Below are 12,763 nucleotides of genomic sequence, written 5' to 3' on the forward strand. Positions count from 1 at the left end.
TACATTACCCATGTGACAGAGGGGGAAGATGGGCTCAGAGGAGTGAGAGAACTCAGAGGAAAATGGAAATAAACCCAGAATATTAGATTGCAAATCCTGGGTTTGCTCCTTGATGCTACGGGAAGTACAGTGGGATTCAGGCCAAAGGATTCTTCTCCCTCGGGCCGTAGCTGGAGGTAAGGCCAAGGGTGCACCCCCAGGGCTTCCCTGTTCCCGCATAAGCTCGGCTTGTCCTTCCAGAGCCAGAAGATCCATGTCTTTTGCCCACCCTGACGCCCCTTCTCCATCCGTTTTCCTCCTGTCCATCTTCTCCAGGCCTCTTAACTCTGCCTCACCTTCCTTCTAATGCTTCATCCTCCCCTGTAATATATTTCTTTCCTTCACCTATGAGACCAGTGAGGAGCTGCGAGTTCAGGCTGTCAGGGCAATGAACCCCTGCGGAACCCCCTCAGCTGCATCCTGGTGCTTGTGTCAGGAGCCCCGTTTCCTTCCAGGGCCCTGAGGGCCGCTCCAGCCTTCAACCTGAGAAAAGCTGTCACCAGGAAGCTGGTCCTAAGCCTCACATGTTGGTGGGAGAAAGGTTTCCAGGGTTGGGACAAGGGGTGTGCCAGGGATTTGCCATTCTAGGGAAGGTTTTAGAGAAAAGACCCCTATCTGCCCGGACAAATGAGGGTTAAGCCTGCCTCTGAGAGGGGGAGGGGGGCTGGGTGACCTCTGTGGTTCCCTCCCAGAGTTTGCGGACAGAGATATCTCCTGCTCTGCTGATGAATGAGTCTGCAAGGCATTTCCAAGAGCAAGAAAATCAATCTGCCAGACAGTAAGGTTCTGGTAAACCACCACAACTCCCAAAGTTCTTTAACACAGCAAGTTGGAGAAGCATCTCTCCCTCAGTCAGTCTCTCTCGCCACTCCACCCACACACACATATACGCAGTCATATCCGATGTATTTCTGTTGCAGGAAGGGGGACCCCTTCCAGGGCCCAAGAGTGGGCTCTTGTCTAACACTCGTAAATGAATTGTCTAAGGAGACACACGTACTGACAAAGCAAAAGACTTTATTGGGAAGGGACGCCTGGGCGGAGAGCAGCAGCGTAAGGGAAGCCAGAACTGCTCTGCCACGTGGCTGGCTGTCTCCAGTTCTATGGTAATGGGGTTAGTTTCCAGCTTGTCTCTGGCCAGTCATCTTGCTTGGCCCATATTTGGTCTGACTCAGTGTCCTTCCCCTGGTGCGCGCATCTCTCAGACAAGATAGATTCCAAAGCGAAGGATTCTGGGAGGTTAGAGCAGGACATAGGGACTGGCGTCTCCTCCCTCCTTTCAGCCCCTCCCAAATTATCATCATGCCTGGCCAAGGCAGGCAGTTTCGGTCAATGGTTCCCTAGCATTTCTGCAACCAGTTGCAATGATTAATATTCTACTCAATGTAATCATTCATATTCTAACCAATGACACTGGTCGTCTGTAACATTCTAGTCACCTCTCTGTCAAAGGCACACACGTGCCCACAGAAAAGAGCTCATATAAAAGCCCTGTGACAGACAGCAACCACACAAGATGAAACAGAGCAGAACTGTGCCCTTGTCCAGCCCACCTCTCCTCCCCTGGGATCCACCAGCCTCGGCCAACCCACCCCAGGGCTGTCACACTTCCCAGAGCAGCGTCTGAACCCCGTGGAGCACCTTCCACCTCCCCAGGGTCCCGCCCCCGTGGCTCTGTCCTGAGCCCCCAGGCCTTTTCTATCACTCTCTCTGTCAAGCAGGTGATTTTAAACTTCCATTCCTAAAAGACACATATTATATAAAAAAAAATGTTTTAAGTGCCTTGGGGTGTTTTGTTCCTCATTGTTTCATAAAAGTGACATTAATAGCCAGAGAAGAGCACTGCTGAGTGCAATTACAGAGGACGGTTCAGGTATGAAAGCTGTTTTGAGCCTGCTAATGTTTCCTAATTACAGGCCTTTTGGTAGCGAGAGAAAAAGATAAAGAGTGGGTGGGAGGCCCAGGGTGGGAGCTCTGACTTATCTCAGGGGGTTACCTGAAGAGGGCAGGGGAGGGGTGGGAAGGGGAGAGGGAGTAGGGAGGGCAGAGGCCCACCTGCTGGAAGGCAGGGCCCCTCCCAGAGGAGAAAGTAGTACTAATTCCTGGGTAACAGCTCAGGGAAAGGATACCACCCATGTCCTGAACTGTGAGAAAAACCTTTTGGATACTGAACCTGAATTCAAGGAACCCCCAGCAACTCGAGCTGGGAGTTCCTTTGGAAGCCACCCTCTGGAGACACTGTAGCATTTCACTGGGAAAGAGGGTACAGGCTGGTTGTCAGCAGGAGAGCAGGCTGGATGTTATTAGCACTGGCGCTTTCTAGCCATGTGACCAGAGGCAATTTAACAGCTGTTCTGTGCCTCAGTCTCCTCATCTGTAAAACGGGGCTGTTGTGACGATTGATGCACGCCTGGCTGTAAAGCACATGGGGCCTGTGATACAGTGTTAGATTTCCTCTTTCTCTGCTGAGCACCTATCCAGTTCTCGGGTACCCACATCCCGATTCCTTCTGGGGAATTACTCCCGCCAGCCTGTCAGTCCAAGGCTTCCGGTGGGCTCAGCACAACACGGGGTTGGAACACAGGACCTGGGAGTACCACTCAGTACTTCCTGAATGCAGGGACTGGATCAGGGCAGGCATGGGAGTCAAACTGATCCAATCAGGCCCATTCAGGGCTAATTCCAGGGCTTCTGCTAGGGGGACCAGGAGGAAGTGCTTGCGCTTCCCCAGGGGACATGGATGGATGTGGTTGTAGGGGCGGGAGCCTCTGCAGACTTCTTATTACCAAGAGGAGGCCCAGCATAGAGCCAACACCAGGGGAGTAGAGAGAGGAAAAAGTGGGCGGGAAGAGAGAGAGAGATTGATCTAAGGAAGTGGACCAGCCACCCATGAAGCCACATCAGCCACTGGACCATTCATTTACATGAGCCAAGATACCTTCCTTAAGACTGACTTACGCTTTGCTGTCCCTGGCCACCAGGAAGCCCTGACTGACACAAAAGTGTGGCTCCCAGCAGTCAGCAACCAGGTCCAACACCCCCAAGTCCCAGGCAGGGGTACCAGTCTGAGAAAGGATGACCAACTCTGTCCCACTCTGCCTGCCTGCCACCGGCATGGCCGGAAATTCAAAAACTGTACAACTCCATTCACAGAATCATTTCGCCCAGAGTTAAATGTCTCTTGGATTTGCCTAATTTAGCTCAGACTTTTCTGTCTTAATTAGCATGATTGAGTCATCAAAGGAAGAAAAGAGAAAATCCAGACCTCCAGAGGGTGCGCACTATGCTAACACTTCCTGAGTGTTTACCCAGGAAAACTTTTTACCGACATGGTTTCATATATGGAACATTTCCCATCCTCACTCTGCTGAGCAGAGGAGGAAACCAGGACTGAAGGAGTCTGCATGACGGGCCCAAGATCACACAGCCAGGGAGCTGCCGAGCGGGAAGGGGAGCCAGATTATTTGATGTCAAGGCCTGATGCCTTCACTGCTGCTCCATAAACTTCTCACCCATCAGACCAGCTAAATTTCAATTGATTTTGCTTGGCCTTGGAACGAATGGGATGTTATTAGGGTGGATTTCTCTCCAGTGCGTGCTGTCCTTATTCCCGGGATGTGGGCAGCTGGTGAGGGTGCCTGGATCTGACAGACAAGGAGACGGGAGGCTGCCAGGAGGGTCCCCACGTGAACAAGGAGGGCTGTGAGGGAGGAAGATCCCAATGCACCGCTCTCATGGGCGTGCATCCTGCGTGGGGAGTTAATTTATCAGACACAGGCATTCAAATGAAGGTTGTTCCCTTCACACTGGCCTCCCTGGAAGCTCTCTACTTAGTCCAATAATCCTCCCATCATTTAAGACTTGTCCAGAACTCTGGGAACTGCTTGCAGAGGCATAAGGTGAAATAAGCTCATTTAACTTCATACACACACACACACACACACACACACACACACACACATCACGTCACATAGAAATACACACATATATCACATAGAAATACTCAGAAGCACATATATACACATACACACATATATACATACATGTACCTGGATACACACACGTGCAAACACATATATCTCATATATATATATATATATATACACACAGATGCACAGACACATACCTATACACACATGCACACACACATGGAGCACAGTCACGCACACACCCAGCCTGCTCGTCCTGAAGGCTCATCAGGCTTGGCTCCAGATTCCTTTTCCATCTTTCTTCTATCAACCTCCCCCACTTCCCATTGGCTGTCCTCCTTTGCCAATATTAAAGTAGAGAACAGAGCATGTCATGGGCCGGGAAGGTGGTTTCAAAGGGCAGCACAGATGGAGTTGGAGTCTGAAAGCCCGTGGGGTGTTGTTTGAAGATAACTCACGATCTGTAGATGGTCACACGGGGGCCACACATCCCACAGACACAGAAACCTACACATGCAGAGGCCACTGGCCGCCCACATGCAAATAGCCAGTGAGCCCTGGCAAAGCTGTGAAAGTAAAAGGGCTTGCTTGGATTTCCAACAAGCAAGCTGAAGAAGCCTCACTATCAGAGGGACCCAGGCTCACCTTCCTAATCCATCACAGCCAGTGTCTGAAAGCAACTGGGACCTTCTGGTGGGTGTCCTCGTCTCCTCTCTCATGCTCATCTCAGGAGAGGTGGCTCCATCTGCATCACTAACTAACGTCTTTAAAAAGATATGGACAATCAATTGGGTATGGAGAGGCCTACAACAAGTATTTTATTGGGCTACAATAAACCTAAATTGAGCATCTCCTAAATTCAGAACCCTGGGTTGAAGGTGCAGGGAAGTATCATGAATGCTTCAGTCCTTCCTCATTTATTTGGCCAACAGACATTTACTGGAGCCTGTCCTCTGCTGGACCAGTGCTGGGCACCAGGGACAGAGATGAAGTCACTCCATTCTCTGGCTGGTGGGAGAAAGCACACATCAACACAGGTTTATGGACAGTACATTAGAAGTCAGCACCAAGCCCTCTGCTTTCAGAAGAGGGCCCCTACCACAGAGTCCTGGTGGGGAGGGGCGTCCAGGAGGGCTCCCTGAGGGGAGGAGAACGGAGCTGACACTTGAGGGACAGAGAGTGATGCAAGGAGGGAGGGCAGTGGAAAAGGAAAATGGTGGAGAGGGCCAGGCAGCATCTAGGAACTGGCGCGGACTGCTAAGATGGACCATGCAACCACGGAGACTAGCACTTACTGAGCTCTGCCGGTGGCTCAGCACAGCACCGAGTGCTTGACCACGGGACCTCTCGGAGCTCCCCCACTGCCCAGAGCTCCTGAAATTGAAGGTCAGGACCCTTCTGGAGCAGGGCTGGAAAGAAGGGTTTGGGAGAGGTAACTGAAGGCAGCCTGAGGGAGGAGGGTGAGGTCAGCAGGGTCTTGGGTAAGGGTCCCAGGATGCCCTTTGATGGTACCTCAGCCCCTCCCTGGTATTTGTTACTTTCTCCCTCTGCTCACCAGGTGGCCTCTGATTCCGGTTAAAACTAAAGGCTTTAAATTAAAGCTGCAATTAGATTATAAAGCAACATTTTGCCATTTGAGCAGAAATACTTTCTGCTTTTGACACGTAATATTATAATCCACTTTCCAGCAATATAGCTGAAAACAATTTGCGGGCTATGTGTGGGTGGGCAGTCCAACTCCTTCCCACAATGCCTGAACTTGTATGGTACTCAGTTCACAAGTGGGAAAACGAAGGTTCAGTGAAGGGGAGTAACTCACCCAACGTCACCCAGCTAGTAAACATCAGAGCTGAGATTCAAGCCTGGCTGTCCTACTCTGGATGTAAGCATTCTCCCTTCTCAATCCACTCTGTAGTGGTGGTGGCATGTGGGCAGGGGAAAGTATTTTATCACACACATTGTTTAAAATTTCTGGCCAATGCTTGTTGATAATAAAAATGAAAAAAGAAAAAAAAGAAAATAAAAAGACTCCCCACCTCCACTCTCCCAACCTCCCCTCCAACCTCAGAGAGAAGATAGGAAGTTGAAAGACTTTTCTGTTTGATGGCTTCTGTCTCCAATCCTGAGCATGCCCATCTCTCTGAAGGCACCCGGTCACTGCACTGCCATTTCAACAGCAAAGGAGTCCCGTGCCCTGAAAGGCACCCACGCCCACAGCCCCCCGTTCCCTCCGCCCCCCACGCTCTGTATTCTCTCTCCCCATGAGCTGCTGCTTCCATATCCTCACCTCCCCTGACCCTTCAACACCCTGAGTTCTGGCTTCTGACCCCAGTCCCCTCTGAAGCCATCAGCACAGGTCACCAGTAGGGTCCCTGTAACCAAGCCCAGTGGAAACTTTCAACACCCAGCAGCACTTTTGCCCCACTTCCTCCTTGATGCCTCCTCCCGTGAGAAGACCACCTCTTGGTTTTCTCCTGCCTCCCAGGCCACTCCTTCTCATGTCCTTTTCAGGCTCCTCTTTCTCTATTTCACACTTCAGTCAGGTCACCCATCCCAAGTTCTCACCTCTTCTCCCTCCAGACACTCTCCCTGGGAGACTGCAGCCACCCCCTGGGCTCGCCTCCCACATGTGAGGCTGCCTTCTCATTCCCCTGCTCTGGAGTCACATGCTAATGGGCCCCTCCCCAGGGGTGCCCAGGGGCACTTCAGATTCATGAGCTCGGCCTCCTTCCACCAAGCGTGCCCCTCCTCCTTTGTCCTCATCTCCAAGAACGACACCATCAGCCCCCAACTCGCCCAAGTCAAACTGTCAACAAATAATACATTGAAATATACGTAGTGAACTAGGCGCCAGTGTCCAATCAATGGTGAACGAATAGAGTCCAGGCCACCATGGAGACCACACTATGGCCAAAGTGGGGAAGGGCGGAGATGGGTCCAATACTAACACAGAGACATGTAAAATTTGCAGCTGTGAAAAGGGCTGTGAAGTAAAGCTCCCCGGCCCTGAGACGACCTGTGATGGAGGACCTAACATGGCTGGGGATGCAGGGAAGGTATCCCGAGGATGGGCCGAGTGAGCTGAGGCCTGAAGATGAAAGAGGAAAGTCAAGAATGGCTCTGGTCTCTGGCCTTCACAGTGCACTAAGACGGCGCCCGCGTGTGCCAGTGGGGGAAGGAAAAGAGGGTGAATTCTGCTCGGGCCACACTGAGCAGCCAATGAAAGACAGGGCAGGTGGATATGTGAGCTGGGCCAGGGACAAACTTGGGAGTCACCGGTGTGTTCACGGAATCAGAGGCAACTCTCCAGGGACGAGAACACAGGGAGGCAGGGCAAGAGCTTGGGTGGAAGTGTAGCCCTCGATCCGCCCTCTCGACCAGGCCAAGGGCCTGCCTGACCCTCCGGCTCCTCGCCCTAAACCAGACAGGCTCAGAAGCTGCTCAGGGTGCCAGGAGAACTATCTGGATGTGTCCCTGGGAGGAGAGCAATGAGGTCAAGGCCGCCGAGCGTGGCTGGTAACCAGGGAAGGGTAAGAAGAGAGCAGCCCAGCCAGCTGCTGTCTCTACAGGGCATCTCTTGACTTTGAATGTTTCCCTAAAGGACGATCTTCCTTGGGAAAGGAGATGAGAAGTTTAAAGAAGACAGGTGGTGTGTACAAAAATCAAGGGAAAAATGAACCATAAATCACATCGTTGCCTCGTGAGAAAACATGCAAACCTTCAAGCAACAACATCACTTGTAAAAGAGTGCAAGTTCTTAATGTCCAGGCCACCTGAAGAGCTGCCACCTCATCAGCTTTGCATAAAGTCCCTACTGGGAGCGGGAAGTGTTCCCCAGTGGTCCACAGTGTTCCCAGCAGGATTTGGACTTCGTCAGAGTGGGCAAGATGTGCCCCTGCTCCCACCCCTGCTTTGGGAAACACAGCCCACGCCAGACTTTGCCCTCCTGCTCCAAGGCTTGATGCCTGCACCTAGGGCAGTGAACGTGAGAAACCAGGGGAGAGGGTACGGGTGAAGCCACAGCCTGCCTCGGGCCCCGAATCCCAGTGTCCCTAAGGCAGAAGTGGGTGTGTTAAGACCGGCTGTGACGTGCAGAGAGGCCCTGGGCTGGAGGTGACCAAAGGCAGGGAGGAGGAGGAGGTGTGGGGCAGCTAAGGGGGCCTAGCCGACCCCACCCCTGCCAGCTTCACCCCCTTGCTGGGATGAAGTGTTCACGCACTCCTCCTGCCTTCTCCCTTCGTGATTAAGCCCCTCAGAGAGCCCATCACTGAAGCCAGGGATGCGAATCTCCTCCCTACTCTTCTCTCTGCCTCTCTTCTCCGCAGTCCATCCATTGCCAAACGCTGCCAATGCCTCCTGCTTAGCTTTGCTCCAACTGTCCTAAGTATCCCGTTTTGATTTGACGCTTCCAACCCATCTGAGACAGCTCAAAGAACCTCTTAAAGGCCTTTCTCTCAACTGTTCCCTACAATCCTGTCAGCAAGCATGACAAGATCCGTCCATTACCTATAGGATAAATGCAAACTGCTAGCTCAGCACGGCAGTCCCAGTTCCCCACCCTGTGCCCCAGCCAATCCACACCCCAGCCCAACCTCAGCACTGCCCACACTCTGCCCTGGTCCAGACACACAGACTCTTGCTCTTACATCTTTTCGTGACCCCATCCCTTTTAACCAGCTATTCCTCCTACTTGGAATATCTTTCCAGTTCCCCATTCACTACCTGTCGAACTCCTACTCCCTCTCCAAAACCCAGCTCGCGTGCACCTTCTCTATAAAGGCTTCATGTCTCCCTCTGAAGTGCCTCACTCCCAGCGCTTTGCCCACAGCTGCCTGTCGACCTCTCCACTGCCACAAAGGAGACATGCATTTCAGCTCATTCATGAACATGGTGGATCCCACAGGAGGCCATGAGCTCCTCAAGGCTGTTTCATCTTTGTAGCTACAGGGTCTGGCCAGCTGCATGATCACTGAACAAATGAATACAGAACATCTCTCTAAGGAAATGTCAGGTGAAAGAGAACCTCGGCCCTTCTGAACTCCAGCTCCCCCTCATGCCCTTGCCTTTCTGCAGCCCCATGGGTGGCACGGATGTCTTCCCCATCACCACTGGCTTGAGAGCCCAGCTATTAGCAGCCACTGGCCCCAGTCCCACACAGGCCCTGGTCACCTGATGGTCTGCAACTCCACACCAGGGAGCAGCTCAGGTCTGAAGGCCCTGCTCCTGCCTCTCTGTGGATGGACCATGGACACAGCCATTCACGCCTATACTCCACGTCCCAAACGGGCAAGTCAGGCTCTGCTCCCACGACTACTCATCAGGATTGAAGGATGGATGGTCTGAAACTCACCCCTGATGCGGGATTGGCGGTCCAGCCCAGCTCTGCAGTAGCCGTCCTGGTGTCCATTAAAGTTTCTGCAGATCAAAAAAAGAAAAAAATGGTGAATCAGAGGGTGACTGGACAGTGGCCCTTATGTTCTTGAAGTTACTTATGACTGTAAATATCAGTGATAGGAGCCCGGGGCTCCTTTGCCAAGCCCACGGCTCGGAGAAGGAAGAGGTCTGCTAGGAGGACGCAGCTCGTGGCAGAGCTAGGCGCAGACCTCAGGTGTCCTGATGCTAAGTCTCTACCTGAATGACCCCAAGCCACCTGGGTGGGGTGAAGTCATCTGCCTACTCATCACTTTAACCCTGAGACGCAGCTTCTTCCCACAGCACTCTACCTCCAGGGTCTTCCCAGGACATGTTGACCCAGTAGCCAAACCTAATCCCTTCCTCAAGGCTTCCCCGGCCACCTCCTTCTTCCCTCTTCCTCCATGCTCCTTCCCCACCCTTCAACCTCATCTGCCTGCCCTCCTTTCTCCCCACCCTTCTTCTCCGTCTCCCCTCAGGGCTCCGTGTTGACACTCTTGGCCGATTTCCCTTCAACCCCTCTGGCCCCAACACTCAGCCCTCCTGCAGGTCCCTTTGCTCCTGGGCCCAGATACATGGCCAGCCCCTTTCCCAAGACTCTGCCGCGGGCTCACACAGCTTTGGCAAAGCCCTTACCCCAAACATAAATGCACATCTCAGACCCCAAGGGCCTGCTTCCTGGTCACCAATCCCTCTGGCCAGTAAGGGAAAGACAGACACCCTGACTTGGCTGTGAGCTCCCAGGCGCACCAGGGTGGCTACAGTACACACGCTGAGATCACCAGGCACCATGTAGTGATCACAGAGCTGGTGTTTATTAGACCTGTTTTCTGACAGTTAGTAGTAAAGTGTCCTGAAAACGGGGCAGCTTTGTCTTTTTCCTCTCTTTCCTTTTCAATCTATTATTGACTTCTGTCAGCCCCACCTCTCAAGGGAAACACCTCCCCAAAGGCTGATAAGAGCTCTGATCAGCAAATCCAAAAGCCCCTTTGTTTTGTTTGTTTTGTTTTTTTGACAGCTTTATCGAGGTAGAAATCACATGCAATAAACTGCGCATAACTAAAGCATACAATTTGTAAGTTTTGACATATATTTATAACCATCACCACAATCAAGATAATAAACGGATCTGTCATTCCCAGAAGTTTCCTGTCCCTCTGTAATCCCTCCTTCCCTCCTACCCCTGCCCCACCCTGTCACTGTGCCCAGGCAATGACTGATCCGCTTTCTGTCACTATAGGTTAACTGGCATTTTCTAGAATTTTACATCAATGGAATCATATAGTATATACTGTTTTCTTAACCTGGCTTCTTTCACTCAGCACAGTTGTTTTTAAGATTCATCATGTTTGTGTGTAACAATAGTTCACTCTTTTTTATCACCGAGTAATATTCCATTGTATGGAGAGACTGCATTTTGTCTACTGTTCACCTGTCATTTCCAGTTTAGGGCTATTACATGAGAGTTCCAGTTCCTCCACATCCTCACCAACACTTGGCAGCGTCAGTCATTTTTAATTTTGGCCATTTTAACAGATGTGCAGTGGTATCTCATTGTGGTTTTAATTTTCATTTCCTTAATAAAGAATGATGTTAAGCAGCTTTTCACATGATTTGTTGTCATCTGTATGTCTTTCTTAGTGAAGCCTCTGTTTAATCTTTCCATTTTTAAATTGGGTTGCTTGTTTCCTTATTGTTGAATTTGGTAACTTTTTTTTTTTTAAATTTATTTGGCTACGTCAGGTCTTAGTTGTGGCACACGGGATCTTCGTTGCGGCATGCAGGATCTTTCACTGCAGCAGGTGGGCTCTTTGTTGTGGTGCGTGGTCTTAGTTGCCCCACAGCATGTGGGATCTTAGTTCCCCGGCCAGGGAGCGAACCCGCGTCACTTGCATTGGAAGGCAGATTCTTAACCACTGGACCACCAGGGAATGCCTGGTAACTTGTTTATATATTCTGGATACAAGTCCTTTATCAGATGTACGCTCCACAAATATTTTCTCCCACTCTATGGCTTATCTTTTCATCCCATTAACAGCGTCTTTCAAAAAGCAAAAGTTTTAAATTTTGGAGAAGTCTAATTTTTCAATTTTCTCTTTTATGGTTTGGTGTCATATCTAAGAAATCTTTGCCTAACCCAAGACCACAAAGACTTTTCTCCTACTTAGGTCTATGATCTATTTTGAGTTAATTTTTGCATAAGGTGGGAACTCTGAGTCAAATATACATTTTTTTTTCTTTTCACATGGGTATCCAGTGTTCCAGAGGGGCACCTTTTAAAATCACCCAATGGGGCTGTTTAGGCTAGTGGAGGCGTCTTATGCACTTGAATTTCCCAGGGCATGTATCAAAGGACCAGGCACAGCACGCCCTAGCTGCACAGGTGCTCAACAAACACAGGCACAGGAAATAGACATGACGGGTTGTTTTGGTTTCTCCCTCTTCTGTTTCCTTTTCTCCTGAACATCCTTCCCGCTGTGAACATCCATTCACTGCTCAGTGCTTCAGGCAGGAGATGGGAGGTACGAAGGCAGAAGGCAGAGTCTTGGTTGGGCCCCTTGGAAAATAGAAGGACTCCTGGCATAAACCAAAGGTTTGGGAAGAAACCCACCCTATGGGCAGGATGGAAGGGGTGAAAATAGAGTGATAAACGAGGAGCTGTGCTGAGCAAAAGGGTCCCCTACACTCTCGTCTCCAAGTGCTCAATCCCAGAAAAGGGATAGAGGAAGTCTGTCCAGGTGACAGGGCCTTGGACACCCAGCATCCCAGCCTGGAGTGACCCCACCAGGCTGACATGGCACAGACGGAGCAGAGGAAGCCTTTGAGCCAAAACGGGTCTAATGAAGGGAGCCCAGAACCACCCAGTGGTGACCTGCCTAGACTATACACAAGGGTCAGATGGAGTCCAGGGTGTCCCAATGCATGCCGGGGTGGATGGGCGCTAACAGGTCAGTGAGGTACCTCCCGCACAACCTGACACTATACAGACCGCCTGCAACCTAGACAGCTTTTCTGCCACCCCAGTGGAAGGGGGTCTCACACTGAAAACGGAGGGGAGTAAAGCAAATAAAGTGAGCTGGATTTTCTTGCCCATTTGAGTTTGAAACTGGATTGAGAGCCATGCCCCGTGCATATCTGAAGGAAGGGAAGCACTGTAGCAGACTTCTCCAGTTTGATCTCTCCTCCGATTCTTCCAACAGCTGGGGAGGCAGATCCCTGCATGGAGCAGCCCTCCCTCTCTCCACTTCACAGCACTAATAATGATCATAATGACACACCAAATTTACATAATACACTTCTCAGAAGGCACTCCATGATGCCCTGTAGAAATTCATCTCCATGATTAAAATGTCTTCGCCAGGTGGGCCTGAAGCAGGAGTCAC

At 51.0% G+C, this 12,763-nt stretch overlaps 1 protein-coding gene across 2 annotated transcripts in view; it reads right to left on the reverse strand.

Moving 5' to 3' along the window:
* EPHB1 (EPH receptor B1) overlaps window positions 1-12,763 on the reverse strand; it is a gene marked incomplete at both ends in the record, with an annotated part of 425,673 nt that overhangs the window by 279,381 nt on the left and 133,529 nt on the right. For both annotated transcript variants that reach the window (XM_082839068.1, XM_082839067.1), the window contains one exon: window positions 9,319-9,383. In XM_082839068.1, the coding sequence (XP_082695194.1) occupies window positions 9,319-9,383 (65 nt within the window). The remainder of the gene's footprint in view (window positions 1-9,318; window positions 9,384-12,763) is intronic.

The sequence above is a fragment of the Leucopleurus acutus genome (genome assembly GCF_964270905.1).
Source record: "Leucopleurus acutus genome assembly, chromosome: 5".
In the NCBI taxonomy this organism is placed as follows: Eukaryota; Metazoa; Chordata; class Mammalia; order Artiodactyla; family Delphinidae; genus Leucopleurus; species Leucopleurus acutus.